The sequence below is a fragment of the Halictus rubicundus genome, chromosome 2, assembly GCF_050948215.1.
Source record: "Halictus rubicundus isolate RS-2024b chromosome 2, iyHalRubi1_principal, whole genome shotgun sequence".
Classification (NCBI taxonomy): domain Eukaryota; kingdom Metazoa; phylum Arthropoda; class Insecta; order Hymenoptera; family Halictidae; genus Halictus; species Halictus rubicundus.
The window spans coordinates 21,182,301-21,199,850 of record NC_135150.1 but is presented as its reverse complement, the minus strand read 5'-3'; the positions used below and the strand labels follow the sequence as shown (position 1 = coordinate 21,199,850).

The 17,550-nt window shown below is 35.8% G+C and overlaps 6 protein-coding genes across 10 annotated transcripts; 4 read left to right on the top strand and 2 right to left on the bottom strand.

Moving 5' to 3' along the window:
• Window positions 1-606: 606 nt before the first annotated feature.
• Ythdc1 (YTH domain containing 1) lies at window positions 607-4,738 on the top strand. Of its 3 annotated transcripts, XM_076805910.1 has the most exons (6): window positions 611-879; window positions 1,880-2,363; window positions 2,492-2,708; window positions 2,790-2,994; window positions 3,058-3,337; window positions 3,413-4,738. In XM_076805910.1, the coding sequence occupies exons 2-6, from the start codon at window positions 2,020-2,022 to the stop codon at window positions 3,741-3,743; spliced, it is 1,377 nt and encodes a 458-aa protein (XP_076662025.1). In that variant the 5' UTR covers window positions 611-879; window positions 1,880-2,019; the 3' UTR covers window positions 3,744-4,738. The 3 variants fall into 3 exon arrangements, with proteins under 3 accessions (XP_076662023.1, XP_076662024.1, XP_076662025.1); XM_076805908.1 differs by having other exon boundaries at window positions 607-879; window positions 3,058-4,738; XM_076805909.1 differs by having other exon boundaries at window positions 607-929; window positions 3,058-4,738.
• Window positions 4,739-4,891: 153 nt separating this feature from the next.
• LOC143365595 (carbohydrate sulfotransferase 11) lies at window positions 4,892-6,310 on the top strand. Its single transcript, XM_076805911.1, has 5 exons — window positions 4,892-5,196; window positions 5,270-5,466; window positions 5,525-5,644; window positions 5,706-5,849; window positions 5,923-6,310. The coding sequence occupies exons 1-5, from the start codon at window positions 4,954-4,956 to the stop codon at window positions 6,302-6,304; spliced, it is 1,086 nt and encodes a 361-aa protein (XP_076662026.1). The 5' UTR covers window positions 4,892-4,953; the 3' UTR covers window positions 6,305-6,310.
• A 36-nt stretch (window positions 6,311-6,346) lies between these two features.
• Uba2 (Ubiquitin-like activating enzyme 2) lies at window positions 6,347-10,533 on the bottom strand. The gene is made up of 8 exons (XM_076805907.1): window positions 10,325-10,533; window positions 9,950-10,104; window positions 9,588-9,875; window positions 8,471-8,538; window positions 8,175-8,393; window positions 7,868-8,104; window positions 7,110-7,696; window positions 6,347-7,033 (listed from the first exon to the last, which is right to left on the bottom strand). Exons 1-8 carry the CDS (start codon window positions 10,466-10,468, stop codon window positions 6,737-6,739), a joined length of 1,995 nt encoding a protein of 664 aa, XP_076662022.1. The 5' UTR covers window positions 10,469-10,533; the 3' UTR covers window positions 6,347-6,736.
• A 474-nt stretch (window positions 10,534-11,007) lies between these two features.
• On the top strand, window positions 11,008-12,577 carry LOC143365591 (uncharacterized). Its single transcript, XM_076805903.1, has 4 exons — window positions 11,008-11,158; window positions 11,251-11,719; window positions 11,789-12,326; window positions 12,445-12,577. The coding sequence occupies exons 1-3, from the start codon at window positions 11,119-11,121 to the stop codon at window positions 12,303-12,305; spliced, it is 1,026 nt and encodes a 341-aa protein (XP_076662018.1). The 5' UTR covers window positions 11,008-11,118; the 3' UTR covers window positions 12,306-12,326; window positions 12,445-12,577.
• On the bottom strand, window positions 12,348-13,993 carry LOC143365592 (phosducin-like protein 1). Of its 2 annotated transcripts, XM_076805905.1 has the most exons (4): window positions 13,707-13,993; window positions 13,408-13,632; window positions 12,919-13,333; window positions 12,348-12,848 (listed from the first exon to the last, which is right to left on the bottom strand). In XM_076805905.1, the coding sequence occupies exons 2-4, from the start codon at window positions 13,609-13,611 to the stop codon at window positions 12,616-12,618; spliced, it is 852 nt and encodes a 283-aa protein (XP_076662020.1). In that variant the 5' UTR covers window positions 13,612-13,632; window positions 13,707-13,993; the 3' UTR covers window positions 12,348-12,615. The 2 variants fall into 2 exon arrangements, with proteins under 2 accessions (XP_076662020.1, XP_076662019.1); XM_076805904.1 differs by having other exon boundaries at window positions 13,408-13,992.
• A 128-nt stretch (window positions 13,994-14,121) lies between these two features.
• Window positions 14,122-17,390, top strand: LOC143365588 (ESF1 homolog). Of its 2 annotated transcripts, none has more exons than XM_076805900.1 (8): window positions 14,122-14,278; window positions 14,345-15,090; window positions 15,177-15,349; window positions 15,519-15,626; window positions 15,705-15,905; window positions 15,974-16,196; window positions 16,363-17,123; window positions 17,197-17,390. In XM_076805900.1, the coding sequence occupies exons 2-8, from the start codon at window positions 14,346-14,348 to the stop codon at window positions 17,299-17,301; spliced, it is 2,316 nt and encodes a 771-aa protein (XP_076662015.1). In that variant the 5' UTR covers window positions 14,122-14,278; window position 14,345; the 3' UTR covers window positions 17,302-17,390. The 2 variants fall into 2 exon arrangements, with proteins under 2 accessions (XP_076662015.1, XP_076662014.1); XM_076805899.1 differs by having other exon boundaries at window positions 16,360-17,123.
• Window positions 17,391-17,550: the final 160 nt, after the last annotated feature.

Sequence of the window (17,550 nt, the reverse complement as noted above, 5' to 3'; positions counted from 1 at the left end):
GAATTAAAGTATTAAAATATCTATTACACATTTCATTACTTGCATATTTGCATGTCCTGTCATAATCATGTATTTCTAACCTTTTCGTTTCATCGTGGTTTATGGTTCATGGTTTATTCTTTTCTTTATATACATAAAGATGGCGTTGAAGAGCCTGAACTCTATCTGCCCAATACAAAGACAGTCCTTATGTTTCATCGTGCGACACTGACATTTGAAATTTCAAGATGGCAACGTGTAAAACAGTCGACTGAAAATAGTAATCCAACCACTACTAAATTCAGTCGATAGTTTAAAAAATCAGTCGACTGAAAATAGTAGTTGGCTACTATCGATTTAGGCGATGGTGCCCATCACTACTAAAAACCCCGGACGTGAGAGCTCTCATCTCTTATCTGGTATTACTTGCGCGCCAGATGATGGCTAGCAAAGTGTATTCGTTCTTACTCTAAGACGATTGTTTGGCCAATAGCAATCCTCTACCATCGCACGTAGTGTTACTATTGGCCGATGAGTCGTTTTAGAGTTACACCGAATACATTTTGCTAGCCATTATCTGGCGCGCACACGGTAGACTTGACTATTGAAAAACGTCGGAGTTTCGCCTCTGTAAGATTGCTGTGTATCCTGGGAGTTTTAAGGTATCATCGTTTCTATCGATCCTGGTGTACACGTCACACAATGGACGCTGTGGTTTACGGTTCCGTGAAGAAAGGGTCCTTTACTGTGGTTTTATGAAGAGACGCGGAATCCCTTGTGCGAATCTCTAATGTATTTCGTGCGGGAGAAGTCGTAGGAATAGTTGTTGAACGCATATGATAATCATTGAGCATTCTTGCGTGAGGTGCGAAGTGTGTTAAGTGAAGAACGAGTGTGCACGTAAGTGTGTACGAGCTGCCTAAAAGGGCTTCTAACGTCCAAGGACTTATGTTTGTAAACCATGAACTATTTTCGATAAAATCAAATGGCGAGAACGATGGTCTCGAGAGTATGTTTTGTGGTGCCGATGTTGCTAGTAAAATTACTATTCGCAACGGACTTTTCCTAGGCATAGCCTTCGCGTTTCCAAAGACTGCATAAAAATATACAGACGTCAAACGAGCACAATGTGTTGTTTTGTCTGACGTACAGAAACAAAAACATCGAAGACTCCTCGCCTCCATACGTTAATAGGCTACATAAAAAAAACACATTTTAGCAAGATTAAACTGTCTGTTTATTAATAAACTTTACCAGAAACTTTTACGCATAAAGTTCGAAAAAGCGACACTTATTGTGTTTCATAGAGCAACAAGAATTGTGTACTCCGTTTGATTGCAAACAGAGGGAATCTCTACAGATCAAAACATATCATTTAGTTTTCGCTTATAAAAGGGACATTTATATTCGTGAATTTAACAAAAAAAAAGAGAGAGAGAGAGAGAGAGAGAGAAGCAAAGTTGTTTTCCTTTCTTAAACGTTGTTTCCGTTGAAACAAAAACTTTTGCGACATTAGGCATACAATTCATATCTACCAAAAGCAAGGTGTACTTGCTGACGTTGTAGATATATATATATATATACACAAAATATACATATATTGGAAACTTTTATAAAACTTGTAAAACGTTTTAATTAAACGGCATAAGGACAATCTTAAAGTCAAAGTTTTCGGCGAATGGACTTTTTAAATCTTTTACCACAGTGACTTTAAATCGGATTTCATGTGCGATCTTCCGAACTTTCCTCCTTATATGCTAAAAATGTTACCGCATTGCTTTCTACCATATAATTGCCGTATGACATGCCAGATCCATTTGAATATGATATTGTTCTCGGACAAGTATCACAGCCCGCTGGATATCCATCTAGTAAGCCCTTTTTTATATTTGCGTTTCAGAAAAGGTTTAAAGGCGCCAGAACTGCATTGGCTTTACGCAAGAGAGCCCGAAACATCCAGAAGTACAAAGCCTGGATGACGGGACAAGTGAAGAGATATTTATCAGCATTAGTGAAAGTGATCGAATAAATAGTGAAACTATGGACAATAATACCGACGGAGACAACTTAAATCTAAGTTGCGGAGAAAATGACATAGTAGACGAATTAAAAATTGCTGCGGACGAAACGTACGACACACGTAGTGAAGTTTCGTCTAGCAGTTCGAATTCTGATTCTAGTCAGCCTAGTATAAGCTCTGTTTCGACTAAATCCTCGCGTGGAGACAATAAACGCAATAGGAAAAACAGGGGAAAGCGTGCTAGGTCAAGGGATTCAAAGTCCTCCAGTCCTGAAACAAAACGTGCAAGGTCTAAGGAGAGTAAAGGGATTGTCAAGAGCTACGATTATGCCACAAAATTAAATTACTTGTTTAGGGATGCAAGGTTTGCTGCTTTTATTACATATGTTTCTCGTTATCGTATGTAAACTCGTTGGTTTCTGTACTTGAAAATGTTTAGATAAGTACGCTAATGTAAATGCCAAGAACATGTCTTAAAGTTCTTTTTATTAGATTTTTCATCATCAAATCGAACAATGCTGAGAATGTCACATTGTCAAAGGCGAAAGGAGTATGGAGTACGTTGCCCCAAAATGAAGCCAATTTAAACCAAGCTTACAGGGAGTCCAGAAATGTCCTTTTAGTATTTTCTGTCAAAGAATCGGGAAAGTTTGCAGGCTTTGCACGACTTAGTACAGAGTCTAGAAGAGATGGAGCACCCATTTCTTGGGTTTGTATATATGTGTAATTAAGCAGAGACAATTTTGGAAACTGTTACTTAATATTACATTGGATAAAATATAAATTTTAGGTGTTACCTCCTGGACTATCAGCGAAAGCATTAGGGGGTGTATTTAAAGTTGATTGGATATGTAGGAAGGAATTACCATTTACAGCGACCTTACACTTATATAATCCATGGAACGATGGTAAGCAGGTAAAAATCGGGCGAGACGGACAAGAGATAGAGCCAAGAGTCGCGGAGGAATTGTGCAGGTTGTTTCCAGAGGATGAAGGTAATTGAAAACTCCCTAATTTCCTCGAGCACGATTCCTTACATTCGACAATGTATGTTTTAGGCATCGAAATGACTCCGATCTTGAGAAAGTCAAAGGAAGCGGCGAAGCATGTTACAAAATCGTCTCGTTCGTACCGAGATAACAGACCTGTTAACACCAGTTCTAGATTTTTACGGTCGAGGGGTGGTAGGGGACGTAGGCTTTTCTTAACTTCACGATCTCGTTTAGCTTCCTTAGCCAGAGGATCTCACTTAGCCGGTAACGACCATAGAGGATCTAGGGATCATCATCATCATCGATATGCTTCCTGGTTTACTCGAGGCGATTCTCCTTACTCAAAGTACAGTACTCGATTTAAAGTTGCATTGTCAATGGAAGCTTTATGCTCAAAGTTTAACGGTTGTCAACGTTACAGGGGATACGGTAGTCCTGGATTAGGTGTAGCTGCGGCGGCAGAAGCGTATGTCGCGGATTACATGCGTACCATGCAACACCAATTACCTCCATTACCTCCTTACGCTGCACCTCATCCTTATGACTCTTTACCTCCACCGCCACCACCGCCCAGGTATTACGATGGCCTGCCATTGCCACCTGATTATAGTGCGGCTGCGTCCGCACTTGAAAAGCGCAGTTACGAGAGAAGTGTAGATGAATTTTTGTGGAGAACAGCGAGTCGACATAGTCGGCACAGTGATCATCGATCCTCCCGAGATCACCATCATAGATATAGGGATCGTAGATAAGAAATTATTTACATTATCTCCTCATCCATTTATTTCATTTCTCAATTCATGCACACCTTATAAGGGCTTTCAAAGGAATCACGATACTTACGGTCATATAATAGAAGAAAATTCATCGAATGGGAACTTTAATCAATGTAGTAGTGATTAAAAAATGTGGTTTAATATATACATTTATACATGTATATAATGATATATGTATGTATATATACCATGTAATTTTTAACATAATTCGAAACACTATTGTGTTTTAATGATAAATCGATTGATGGAAAAACATCTAAATGCTTGAATTGTGTAATAATGAATAAATATTGTATACTTAGTTTCTCTTTCACATAATATTACGTAGTGATACAAGTAAGTAACAACTAAGTGAGAGATAAAAAATTATCTGTAGAATTGAACAATGATTCACAATTGATCCAATCTGATTGTTTGCATTTAGCAATAATCGTAGGTACTGTCTGCTACAGTATGTTGTAGTTTACTGTTAAGTTTCTTATACGATTTAGGTATTATTTATATATTTTTGTAATTGTTGTAGTCATATCTGATACATCCGTTTTATACATCAATAAAAAAAAATAATAGTACTCAATTGTGAATCAGTGTGAGTATTGATAATACTGATTTTTCTATTGATACTCAAATTTGATAAGACGATGTACCGTTTTAACATACATAGATCACTGCCGTGGATAGGGGAATTTACTTTCGCATGAAATTAATGTGACGTGATGTTACCATGAATTATCTTCTTCGGTTAATACAGATGAACATTTTATACCGAAAATTTTGTAAAAAGCGTCTACTTCGAAAGAGAATATTTTGTCATGATTAATAATACAAATCGTTTACAACATACATGCAATTATTAAATCACTACTATTGCTTATTTATACAAGCAGCCTAATACCGTGATTATGTACCGAAATCATTGACTTACATGTTTTTTGGCGCTATTTCGTAGTAAAGTGCAAGATGCATACACTCGTTTCGTTTTATTTTTTTACATATCCTTCCTAATCAGCGTAATTACATTTAAAACAACTTTTTCCTATTTCTTAAAAAAGAAGAAGACCAGAAAGCAATAGAAATTTAAGATAAATCTTATCTTTCACACTACCCCCGCAGACAATTCAAAGACGGAAGTTTTAATCTCGTATCTCGTATCCGTCTATTAGAATGCACACATCCAGTTTTAATTATGTCGTTCAGAATACAGTTTGTAAAATGCACGTTGTGCGTCATTTTATATATTATCGTTTGCTCCCTTTTATTAAGGATCAAACACCGTTTTTATTTTACGGTACGACCCGATTCACCCATTTTTGCTCATCAGTCGAAAGATAAATATATTGTTATACAACGAGCGATTACAAAGCCGACCGGATTTGACATAAGCCATTTAGGGCATGCTGAAATAAGAAGCGATCCGATTAACTTGCAGGTAAACGAATTAAAATCCGTGAAATGCAGTGTAGTACCGTAAACGCATAGTGACGGTGAACTTGTTTTGTTAGGAAAGCATATCGTTGCTGCAACAAATTTCAAACACATGTGATAAATATAATTTAAGAACTCCATTGAGAAGAAGACATTTTTTGTATAACTTTGAACGAAACTCCATGTATTGTTGGATCCGTAAAGTCGCTTCGACGAGCTTCACAAAATTATTTTCTGATATGAGACATCGTCAAGCTACACACGATTATTATAGGTAAATATAATTTATTGTTTCAATACAATTGTCACTTGACCTTTCAAATTTCTTGTAGAGAGGTCGATATTCTAGCGCCGCAAACTCTAGAGGAATTGCAGCACATCGTAAAGGATACGAAAACATTTAAACTTTTAGTTGTACGGCATCCTTTTCATCGACTTGTGTCGTCATACAGGTATATATATTTTCTTCTTTAACGTGTTACGATTCTATTACAAAATATTTGTACGTTTCAGAGATCGCATAGAAGACAATTCAAAGCACACAGCACAAGCTTGGATTTATACTAAAAAAATTTTTCACCTTACAAGACCCGCGCTTTTCCATTCTAATATATCGACCGGTAATTTTCAAGAAAAAGTGTTTACGCACGACAAAAGGTACTATTCTATGAATCAAAATCTTATCATTACTAAATCATCGTGTTTTAACATGTTACTTTTGTTTTCTCAGACTAAAACTAATACCAACATTTAATGAATTTGTGCTGTGGCTTCTTCAAAGTTCAGAACAAGATGATGTTCACTGGGATAGTTACTATACACATTGTAGCGTTTGTAACATACGATACAATTACATTTTGAAGTTGGACGATTATACGAACGCGCAAATAAATTACATCTTTTCAAGATTAGGACTGGACGGAAAGAAAACAAATTTATCAAGATTGGAAAAAACACGAGGGGGCTATACTAACTTTGCCACTACATGTAAATATTTTCGAAGTTTAACACGAGAAATTATTTTTAAACTGTATGAAAGATACAAAGTTGATTTCGAAATGTACAATTATGATTTGAACCGGTATATGCATTGTACAAATAAAAAGAATTAAATCCAATGTTATATGTGTTGGTTTAGTTATGAGTAACGGTAGTTTACAGTACTAAAAAAGTATTTATTTCGTTCTTTTTATACAAAATGTATAGGTACACTCATGAAATGACATACCAGAAATATAAAGTTACGTATCCTCATAAATACTCACAAGAAATACAATACAATCGAAATGTTTAGATCGCTATTGTACATACCACATTTAATCTCATAGCATTTCATCAAGCGTACCTTCGACTGACAACCGCTAACAATTACGTTTCCTTCATTATTTCGAAATCGTATTCATAAAATTAAACGCAACCGACTATTGGAATTCGTATGAATGATTTGTATTTTGTTTACACATGCGTTTAACTTTACACAAAATTAATATACTGATTCTCATTTTCTCCACAATTTGTATGCCTTACGTTAAAAATATAACGGATCACTGCGAGGTAACAGTTGGCTGTATGTTATCATCTTGCATAATTACACAATCATCGTCTTCCGATAGTTTGCGTTTTGGTTTTGGTTTTGATACGGAAGCAACATTGGCGGTATCGTTATTCACATCGTTTTCAATTATACATACATCGTTGTCCTCCAGCTCGTTAACTTGTACTTTCCGTTTCTTTGGAGAAGCAACATTCGGCATTTCAATCTTGCGTTTCTTCGAGGCTTCTGATACAACAACATCAGCCTCGACAATCGTAACATTGTCATCGGATTGGTAGTCCGTAGCCTGTGTAGAAGTGTGAATTGCATAAATTTTCAAAATGTTAAGAGTGAATACATTCGTACAACAAATTTTTACTTACTAGGCCATTCGAGGTGGATGGTTTTGCCAGATCGTTTTCTCCTTCAGGCTTCAGGTCTTTCTCGTCTGCTAGGATCAGGAAATCTGGACTATCGTCCTTTACATTCGGCCGTTCTCTATAGACCACGATCACGGTTAGCGAATAATTTTGATGGAAGTCATCGACCTTAAGAATAGTACCGTCTTTAATTCCTAATTGCTCTAAAATCTTATCATTGTTTTCCTCGGTCTCTCCTTCTTCGCTACTAATCACAATCTTGCCAGTACCATCTATATAAACATCTGGAGCGACCATGTTCAACCTATTCTTTAATACTACTTCATCCAACTCCTTGATTGTCATCTTGGACGTATCAACCGCTAATACGACTTGTGGCGTTTTCGCGCATACGTAACATTTCGGATTCGGTGGATTTACATTCTTTTCTGGAACGAGCAATCGGTTGCGGTGGTTCATTTTCGAACGCAAATATACAGATCTGCATGCTTTCAATTTATCCTCCAGTATACAAAACGCGTGAAGAACAACTAGACCACCTACTATCGCGTTTGTAGTCGCGATTGCTGGAATTATATTTCCTGCCATTGCTATAAGAAAAATTATAAACTGTTAGCATTACTTATTTCATTTTCAGAAACCAGCCAGCAATGAAAATATGGCATTGAATATGTTATTGTTATTCCACAATTTTTTAGAATAAAAATTATTCAATAGAAATTTAGTAATTTATGAAAATGTAGAGGAGGTTTGTTACTTACACTTTATATCGAATCTTGTCTTTTGAGGTATACCAAAAATTTGTGCTCTTATATTAGCACAAGCTGCTACAAAGTCCATTGAACTTTGATCATCTTTGTCCCAAACGAGATTCTCTTTGGAAGCTGATTTACTCAAGTTTTTTACCGCTTCAGCAAATTTGGCCCCACATTTTGAAATACTCCAACGTTGTTGATCTTTCAATCCAGGTTCATTTACTTCTTTACTACATCCTGGCACTGTATCACAAAAATTTATAACGTAAATATATTAATTAACTGGTTAATTCTAACAATCAATCTGACAAACCTCCATCCGGTAATTCTTTCCAATTCAAGGGGGTAGGAGGTCTTCTCTTCTTCCACAGCTTATCCATACTAAGCAAGTATTTTATATCATCATGGAATAGTTTTGTGAACAATTTCTCTGGATCGTAGCTGCACGACTGCGCCCAAGCTCTTGTGGATACTCTGTCCACATTTCCTTTCTCATTTGATTCTGAATTTAAAGCACCTTCGCCTGCTGTATCTGCAATAAAGAATTCCTGCATATAGATTAACATGTTAACATTTTAGCAGGCATTGTTGCAAGCATGTTAACATTACCTGCTGCTTCTGGATCAGCAGTGTCTGGAGAAACATCTTGATCAGGATCTTCTTCACCAAACAATTGACTACAGAAAATCCAAAAGTGTTTTCTTACATTCATCTATAACGCCCGCGTCTCATAACACAGTGCTCGGGATGGCACAGGGGCAAGGGGATCGAAGTTCACCATCACGCTGTGTTAAAGTAGTAACGTTTTCTCGCGACCCGCAGTCTTATTAAGGAGGTAGGTATGATTCAGCTCAGTTGGAGATGTTGGTTGGTAAATGTAACGAATAAATGAATTTGTCTCGATCTATGAATTTAGTTTCTCGTGGTTTAAGAAGCACTGACTCCGGAGTCTTGACCGACAGCGATTCGGAACTATGGTGCAATCAAGACCGACGCTTCGAAGTTTTCGGTCGTCTTATATAGTCGTCGTTTGATGGATCAATAATCCACTATTCAGCCAGTCGGAGCTGCCTAAACGTTCGCAGAAAGGCGCAAAACCTGAGTTTTTCCGACGCACCGACGGCGGCGACGTCGGACCATATAGCCGGGCCTAAATTGCACTACCTGGAGGCTTAGTACGATCAGCTGTTCGGTGCCATAAATTTTTGTTCTGCTAATTAGGGGTCAGTAAGTACCTCTAGCGGGAATAGTAGTGGTACAGTTCTATTTTGAAAAACGGCAACAATGTTTGTTTTGAGACACTACTCCGAAAAGTGACCGATTTCGCATGGAATGACCCAGGTACCTTTTCGGCTTGCCTTTGTTCTTGAGTGGGCCGAGAGTTTACGGGTCCCATAATGTTGTTCGGCAGACCATAAAGTTGTCGATTAAGCAGTGATATCTTTTGTTGTAAAAAGAATATGACATGCCATCTCTTTCTGGCATTAAGCGGTGATGAGCAGACAACTTCAAAAGATGAAAAGAGAATAGAAATTTCCTATTCTCAAAACAAACATTGGTGCCATCTCGAGAGGCAGAACTGTAGCGAGAATGCGTATGACTGAATTGTGTGCGCCTGACCAACCAGAAGGTTCCTTTGCAGATTTCTTTTGCATTCCTCCCGAGTACTACGTTATGAAACGCGGACAGTACATCTATAAGAGAAATAACCAATTCAGAAACCTACTTGAATAAGTGCTTAGCCCACACTATACAGTGGATAGGCTCACTGGGTGTATTACGTATTGTACAGCCAGGGTAAGTCTTTTGTGCAGCTTTAGGTGTACACTCATAGCACTGACTTAATCCTTTTTTAATGAGTTCTACTTGTCCCTCGTAACCAGCAGTACCAGATTCAATTAAAGGTATGTCTGCTGCTAAACACATGCGATTCACGTGATTCCTAGCTGCTCTATTATCGAGAGCATTCATAACTAGACTGAACTTTTTGAAAAAAGATACTCCATATTCAGAGCTGTGGACACAGAAGTATTATAAATAATTATGAAAATATTAACACTATGAAATATCGTGTCTAAAAATACTTACGATGTAATACTGTCATGATAATGGACTATTTTCACATCAGGATTAAACGTCTGTGCAGTTTCTTTTGCAACAAGCGCTTTTGATTTTCCCACGTGTTTCTTTTGGAACAAGAACTGTCTATTCAAGTTACTAACGTCGATCGTGTCTAGATCGATCTGAAAACAACGTATGTTTATTTATTATCCATGCGTCCAATCTTTATTAGATCGAACAAGAATAGCGATTGTATTGTATTCGATAACATGCATTACAAACTCGTAATGTAATGTAAGTAGATGAGGGTAACGTAAATACCGGCATTAAAGCGTTCAAGTAAAGGAGGGAAAAACATATAGGTTAAAACAACGCTACAACTTAGCGGCTTTCGATGCTTACAATCTCGATGTCAGTGAATCCTGTCATAACAAGATTTTTTAATATTTCGCATCCGATCCCACCGGCGCCCACAATGAGCACTTTGCTTTGCAGTATCGCATTTTGTAATTTGTCACTGAACACACCGTCAATACTAGCCGCCATTTTCAGGCTGAATGAGAAAATGTAAATTCCAATAAAAGCCACCAACCGTTATGATCGCATGGAACACACTGACGCCACTGACTGAAATCCATGTGCATCGTGCATCCATTCTGCGTTGACGCCGCCGACTGTTGCAGTGTTTACCTCTTCCACCGTCAGATGGCTACAAAGATGGGTAAATACAGATATCTTCTTTCTATTTAAAGAAGAATTTGAAACATTATTTGCATAAAAACTGATTCAAATACAAAATAAGAAATTATTTTATTTGACAGTTATGGAGTAATGAAGAAATTTTTGTTTCAGTATAGAGCCAACGAAATATCAATTTCATCAAGTAAATAATATATACATGATACTAATATTCGTTGTAAAGAAATTATATTTTTATATAGTAACAAAATAAATCTTCTATTATTGTTGTAATTAAGCTAAAGAGAAAATTTCCTCTCTGATTAAATAAATCATTTGGACGAATTTGTACCATAGGGAATTTCTGTGTGCAGTTACCATTTACTTTGGTTGACAACATTGACATTTATAACCGTTTGAATTCGAATGATCTATGTACATAAATAAAACTCGATGAATGTATACTTTTAAAGTGATAAATTGTACAAATTGTATAAATTGTATAAATTGTATTTTAAATGAGCAACATGAGTTTCAGCGATTTGAGTCAAATATCTGGTATGTAATTACTCGATAATGAACAATTGACAATTGGAACTATTGTAGATATACATCTCGACACATTGACCGTGTAATTTGTCGAATTTTAGATCTGCATAGCATATCACGGATATCCCGTGTGAATTGTAGTCGGATAATGGGTAGAATAGATTCGTTACAAAATTTATCGGAACATCATAATACAAGTAAGAATACTATACCCCAGTATCAAGGATCTAATCACCTTCAGAAGGCTATAAAATGTTTAGCTTTGTTTGAGGAAAGCATAGGGAATCATGTAAAGAGCAAAATCATTTTAGAATGTATAAAAGAAGCAACCATGAACAGAAAGAAAACATTGTCTGAAGGCATTGTTAACAAATTGAAGGGATTACTTACAATTCATGAGAATGATAAATATATACACTTGCCGTCTGCATCTATTAAGTTACAAGCGAAGCTGACAATATTAGGAATTACTGACCTACCGGAATACGATCTCACTTATGAAGAAAAATTAGATGTCAAATGTTATGTAGAAGCATTACTTCGGGAGAAAACACACGACTTCGTACTAAGGTTTAATAAATTTGTAATTTTTTAGACTTAGTACTATCCGAATTTATGCTAATCTTAAAAACATTTCAGCTACGAGAAATTGGGAGGAAATATAAAAGAAGTAATGAGGTCGAATGACTGTAATTTGCGTAAAAAATTGTTTGAACCTTATGAAGTGGAAATGTATCAATGGAAAGATAAGATTGAAGAGTTATGTGAGCAGTACAAAGCTGATATTGCTAGATGCAAAACTTTACTAAACAGCTGGAGCAATTTTAAATATATAGATCTCAATCGAATTTATCTAGAGAAAGCAGAGTACATGTTAATGCAAGCTGAAGTTGCACAAGTCCAAGCAAAAATTACAAAATTGTCCTGCATTATGAGAATGTTTAAGGAAACTCCTATGACCATTACAGCTTACAAAACATTGAATTCGATTCTAGATGAGAAACTGTTCGCAACAATGAATGAGATCAAACAGAAAGAGAATCTGAAGAAACAGTATGACAGTTTACAAAGTGCAGAGTACAGTAGCATCTTGAAAACTTACTTACAATTTTGTAAAGCTATTCAGAAGAAGAGACAGATTTTAGAAAAATTATAAACTAATTATAATTGAGAAAAAGTAAATAAATTTCGCAAATATTTTTTCATAGATTTATATTTTTTTTACTAAGACAGATATAAATATTTACAGTGTTCTTTGATACTTTGTTCGATTATATAAATTAATTTCTTTTTAGGAACAAAATGATATTATTTTAAAGTACATTATTATTTATTACTGTTATTGAATGCTGTTGAATAGAAGTAATAAGATGAATGAGATTATTATTAATTCGTATAATGAACTAATACAGGATGTACTAGGACGATAATATTAAAAATTATTAAAAAAGTTTGTCCAGCTTTTTTTATTCACTGTCTGATAACGTATCCTCGTTTCGCGAGATAATGGCAGGTACACAATTTTTGTCAGTCAGCATGCCGTGTTCTATTAGAAAGGCTTCAACATCTGACGAATAGAAATCTACTCCTAAGTAGTCCGTCACGTGAACGAAATTCCCTATTATTTGACCTGCTTTGTACACTAATAGAGCTGGAACTCCTTCTCTTTGAAAATGTCTACTGAGACCAGCCACGGATCCTGTAACAAAGTTAATATAGAACATTCAAACAGGACAATCAACTAATGTAATATAAACAGGATCACAAACCTAAGATTTTACAAAATTTTACAAAAGGATAGTCTTCTGCAACGGATATTAAACATCCGTTCATAGCTTCACAGCCAGGCACATTAGTTTCGTAAACATGCACAACGACTGTTACAGATTTGTTTTCATTGTCAATCGCTTCAAAAAAGTGATCTGCTGTGTCCAGATTAATGACTCTGCCAAAACGAAGCTTTTCTGCTTGTGCGATCATTTCCTTCATTCTATGTTTCTGGTACTCCAACACAAATTCATCCGACAGTAGCTCGGCAAGAGCAGGATCAGTTTGCATAATTTTTTCCTTCTCTTCGTCCAAAGAACTGCGACAAGATAAACTCAATTTTTTTATTAATTTTAGTCTTTCCTTTTCTTGTTCTTCTCTCTTTTCAGCTTCTAATTGTTTATAGCGTTGCCAATCCTTTAAATACATTGCAATACATTAAAATGGTGCATTAAGTTAACTAACAAAGCAAATTGGATATAATGGCTCACTTTTATAACACCCTTTGGTCCTGTGTTACTAGAAGTCCCGTCCCATTCTGAAAACGATGGCTCTAAGGACTCTGTGATTGCTCCCTGATATTTGTCACTGTCCGACTCTTTGTCAGAGTCTGCTGAATCGTTTCCTTCATCTTCGCTCGAACTGCAATAGTACTGCAACTTTTCTCCAAGAATCTTATCTTCCAAAGTTGACATGTTTAGTTGTAAACAGTACAACTAATATACACAAGTCAGTGAGACTAAAAATGTCTAAAACGTTGTTAGTAGATTGAAATAAAAATGTGTTGTACCTATGTCGTAAAATCGTGCGGTATCGTACATAAATCTAGAAAATAATTTCAAAATTTCATTGTCACAAATATTGTTCCACGTAATCTTAGCATTGTGTACTAGTTTCAAGCGCAGTGTTCATTGCTGTTCATATAATCACAGAATTATATTTCACGTAACGATATTATTTACGTTTCACTGATAATACGACACCCACCACGCGACAGTTACTACGAAATGTCAATATTCGCAATTCTTAGCAAGACGCTATGGAAGATATATTTGTATGCATAAACTGATGCACCGACATGATTGCGCTCTTCATGGTTATAATGAACGGCATAAAGGTGGCGTTTTTAGTCTAAGAAGTAGTGGCAATTCAACACTAGATGCCGCTATTATTTGAATCCAATGATCTTATCTTCCGAGTAAAAACGCTCATATCACAGATGATCACAGACGAGGTATAGCATATTCATATTGTAAATTGTAAGCACATGGACTAGACGTGCACTGTTTCGTATATTTTTATTGTTAAATCTGCCGGATTTAAATAATATTGCACTTACTTATTTTTAAATAAACACGTCACGTAAGTAATAAATATACGCAATTGAGAAATACTGTAATATTTACGCATTTATTCACATATTTTTAGTATGGATGCACTATCAAGCGATGCACGGTTTGCACACATTGCAAAAGATCCGAAATTTAAAAGGATCCCGAAGGCGGAACGCAAAGTGAAAATAGATAAAAGATTCCAAGGTATGTTTAAAGACAAAAGGTTTGCTGTTAAGTATACCATTGACAAAAGAGGCAGACCTGTAAGTCAAACATCATCGGAGAATCTCAAAAAGTATTATGACTTATCCAGCAGCGAAGAGGAGGAAGACAATGATGTTGAAGATGAAGGAGAAGAAAAGGAAATGAGAAAGAAAACTGTCACTCCAAAAAGTAAACATAAAACGAATCAAGAGAAATCTAAGAAAAAGAAAAATCAAAACAAGTTGGAAGATCTGAGCTATGTAAAGAATAATTTGGATGATAAAGATGAGGATAAACATAGTGATTCATCAGATAATGATTTTTCAAGCAATGGGGAATTGCTTAAGATTAAATCACAAGAACATACTGAAGATTCTGAACAACATACAGAGTCTGAGAACGAATCTGAGTCTGAATCTGATGAAGGCAGTGTATCGAATGTGGATTCATTAAAAACAGACCTGAAAGAGAGTAAGAAACAATTGCATACTAAAAGGGGAAATGAATCTAACAAACTCCCAGACAAAATTAAAGAAAAATTAAAAGATTTAAGCATAAATTATGCTAGGGGTGAAGGAGTTTTAATGACAGACAGTTCTTCGGATGATGATGACGATGATAATGAGGAGGTTTCAGGTAATATGATTATTATATATGACCAGAATTTTTAATAACTAAATGAATAGTTTTATTTAAAAGCTAATACTGTATATTTCAATTAGATGAAGAAATTGAACATAACTGGGGTGAATTAGATAAGGAAGCTGATACAACAGATGAAATCACACATAGATTGGCAGTGTGCAATATGGATTGGGATAGAATACGTGCTGTAGATTTAATAGTTTTGTTTAACTCATTTTTACCAAGTGGTGGTATCATTCGTTCAGTCACGGTAAGTATAACAAACATTTAAAAAATGAAAAACTAAGTACATTTATTAGAGGTGTGCGAGGACCCGAAAATGTCGGGTATCCGATGGTATGGATTCCCAAGAATCTCAAAATTTTCGAGTTCTGGCACAGCTCTAACATCTATCCATTCTTATAGCAAAATAATTTCAGATTTATCCATCAGAGTTTGGTTTGCAACGCATGAAGGAAGAAGAAATCACTGGTCCAAAAGAATTGATAGAAATGAGCAATAAGGAAGACATAGACAATGAAAACGAAGTATGACTTATTCATTGAAATTTGGGGAAAATATGAATAGAGTATACAAAAAATACTCACGATTTTGCAACATTTTAGGATGAAGAGGGGTCAACATACCAAATGGAAAAATTGAGGCAATATCAGTTAAATAGATTAAAGTATTACTATGCTGTTGTTGTCTTTGATTCGCCTGAAACAGCGAATAAAATTTACACGGAGTGCGATGGCACGGAATATGAATCTACTGCAACGAAGTTGGACCTGAGATTTATACCAGATGACACAGAGTTTGATCAGGTACATTATTTAGTCTCAAAGTATGTTAAATGTATTCATTGTATATGACCTCAGATGCCTGCTTTAAGACTCCTAAAGAGGTTTGTGATGAGGTGCCAGAGCTTTCCAAGTATCAACCGAGACAGTTCACTACTACAGCTCTGCAGCAAGTTAATGTGCAGCTAACGTGGGACGAGACAAATCCGGAAAGGATGGAGATTGCACAGAAACTGAATTCTGGAAAGCTGGACGACATTAATGAGAGGGATTTGCATGCTTATTTAGCTACTGACTCAAGCGACGACGAAGCAGGTGTTACTTCTATGTCCTTTTCTTATTTGAAGCTAAGTCCACAATTTTGTCGCTTTTTGTTTCCTTTTTCATATTTTATTCGGTAAAAAAAAGAAGGTTGCTTCAGTGTGGACATAGCTTTACATTTATAATATTTTTCAATTACATTTCTTATTCATACCAGAAGATACAGAAAAGAAAGAAAAATTGCAAGAAGACAAAGAGGACTCTGATCTGGAAACAAATACTGATTCAGTTGAAAAATATAAAGCTCTATTAAAAGAGATCGAAGAGAAGGAGGAAGCGAAGCAAAAGAAAGAAGTTGAATTAGAATTTTCGTGGGGTCTAGGAACGAAACAAAAGGCTGAAAAGTTGGTACAGGTGAAGATGAAAAAGGATGAAAACCTGACACCATTTGAGCAATACTTGGAAAAACGCAAAGCGAAAAAGAAAACTAAACAAGAAGAGCGAAAGAAACGCAAAGATACGGATAAAGATGCATCCACGAATTCTGAAGAGTCTGATTTGGTTGCTAGTGAAAGTGATGAAGAAATTACGAATAAAAAGTCTCGTGGAAAGAAAAAGGCAGTGAAAAATGGTGACGTGTCCGAAAACGATGACAACGAAGAAAAGCGTAAAGCCGAATTGGAACTTCTTCTAATGGATGAAGATCAGAATGACGATAAACGGCATTTCAATATGAAGAAGATTGAAGAACTTGCCACGATGACAAAATCGAAACAAAAACGGCTTAGTAAAAAGAAAAATGGACAGCCGATACAGGAAGATAATTTCGAAGTAAATGTACAGGATCCGAGGTTCAATGCACTGTTTACGTCGCATCATTATAATATCGACCCAGCAGATCCGCATTATAGGAAAACCAAGGGTACCGAGGCGTTAATTAAAGAGAAACTGAAAAGGAGAGCCGATAGTGATCCCATAGATGTAAGTAGAAACTTCACATCACTCTATGCACTTATGCCAATCTAATCTACCCAAGTTTTTCTTAATCTTTCAGGAAAGTGAAAGCAAACATCAGAAGAAGAAGCCTAACAGTGATTTGCAAGTATTAATTAAAACCGTGAAGAGGAATGCGAAGAATATTGCACGACCAATAAAATGATTTTTCATTGAAAGATAACGTTTAGATATTTATTATTGTTAAAAAGTATTGTCCCGATACTGTATGTAAATAAAATTTGTACACATGAATGGCCCGAATTGATTAATCAATTACCGGTTACACGCGTCTGCTATTGTAGAAGATAAGTTAACATTTTGCCCATCGGAAACATTTAAAAATTTATTATACATCAAATGTTACCGCGCTTTTGAACGTTTTCAATTTTGAGGATACAAAGATAAAACATTT

Coding starts and splice junctions, on each gene's coding strand:
- Ythdc1 (XM_076805908.1), top strand. CDS start 2,020: ATGGACAATAATACCGACGGAGACAACTTAAATCTAAGTTGCGGAGAA. Junction 2,709..2,789: donor ATGGAGCACCCATTTCTTGG/GTTTGTATATAT, acceptor TATAAATTTTAG/GTGTTACCTCCTGGACTATC. Junction 2,995..3,057: donor GTTGTTTCCAGAGGATGAAG/GTAATTGAAAAC, acceptor TGTATGTTTTAG/GCATCGAAATGACTCCGATC.
- LOC143365595 (XM_076805911.1), top strand. CDS start 4,954: ATGTCGTTCAGAATACAGTTTGTAAAATGCACGTTGTGCGTCATTTTA. Junction 5,467..5,524: donor GCTACACACGATTATTATAG/GTAAATATAATT, acceptor AATTTCTTGTAG/AGAGGTCGATATTCTAGCGC. Junction 5,850..5,922: donor GTGTTTACGCACGACAAAAG/GTACTATTCTAT, acceptor TTGTTTTCTCAG/ACTAAAACTAATACCAACAT.
- Uba2 (XM_076805907.1), bottom strand. CDS start 10,468: ATGGCGGCTAGTATTGACGGTGTGTTCAGTGACAAATTACAAAATGCG. Junction 10,105..10,324: donor GATTCACTGACATCGAGATT/GTAAGCATCGAA, acceptor CGTTGTTTTCAG/ATCGATCTAGACACGATCGA. Junction 9,876..9,949: donor TATCATGACAGTATTACATC/GTAAGTATTTTT, acceptor CTGTGTCCACAG/CTCTGAATATGGAGTATCTT.
- LOC143365591 (XM_076805903.1), top strand. CDS start 11,119: ATGAGCAACATGAGTTTCAGCGATTTGAGTCAAATATCTG. Junction 11,159..11,250: donor CGATTTGAGTCAAATATCTG/GTATGTAATTAC, acceptor GTCGAATTTTAG/ATCTGCATAGCATATCACGG. Junction 11,720..11,788: donor ACACACGACTTCGTACTAAG/GTTTAATAAATT, acceptor AAAACATTTCAG/CTACGAGAAATTGGGAGGAA.
- LOC143365592 (XM_076805905.1), bottom strand. CDS start 13,611: ATGTCAACTTTGGAAGATAAGATTCTTGGAGAAAAGTTGCAGTACTAT. Junction 13,334..13,407: donor GACCAAAGGGTGTTATAAAA/GTGAGCCATTAT, acceptor ATGTATTTAAAG/GATTGGCAACGCTATAAACA. Junction 12,849..12,918: donor AAAATTTTGTAAAATCTTAG/GTTTGTGATCCT, acceptor ACTTTGTTACAG/GATCCGTGGCTGGTCTCAGT.
- LOC143365588 (XM_076805899.1), top strand. CDS start 14,346: ATGGATGCACTATCAAGCGATGCACGGTTTGCACACATTGCAAAAGAT. Junction 15,350..15,518: donor GTATCATTCGTTCAGTCACG/GTAAGTATAACA, acceptor AAATAATTTCAG/ATTTATCCATCAGAGTTTGG. Junction 15,906..15,973: donor ATGACACAGAGTTTGATCAG/GTACATTATTTA, acceptor GCCTGCTTTAAG/ACTCCTAAAGAGGTTTGTGA.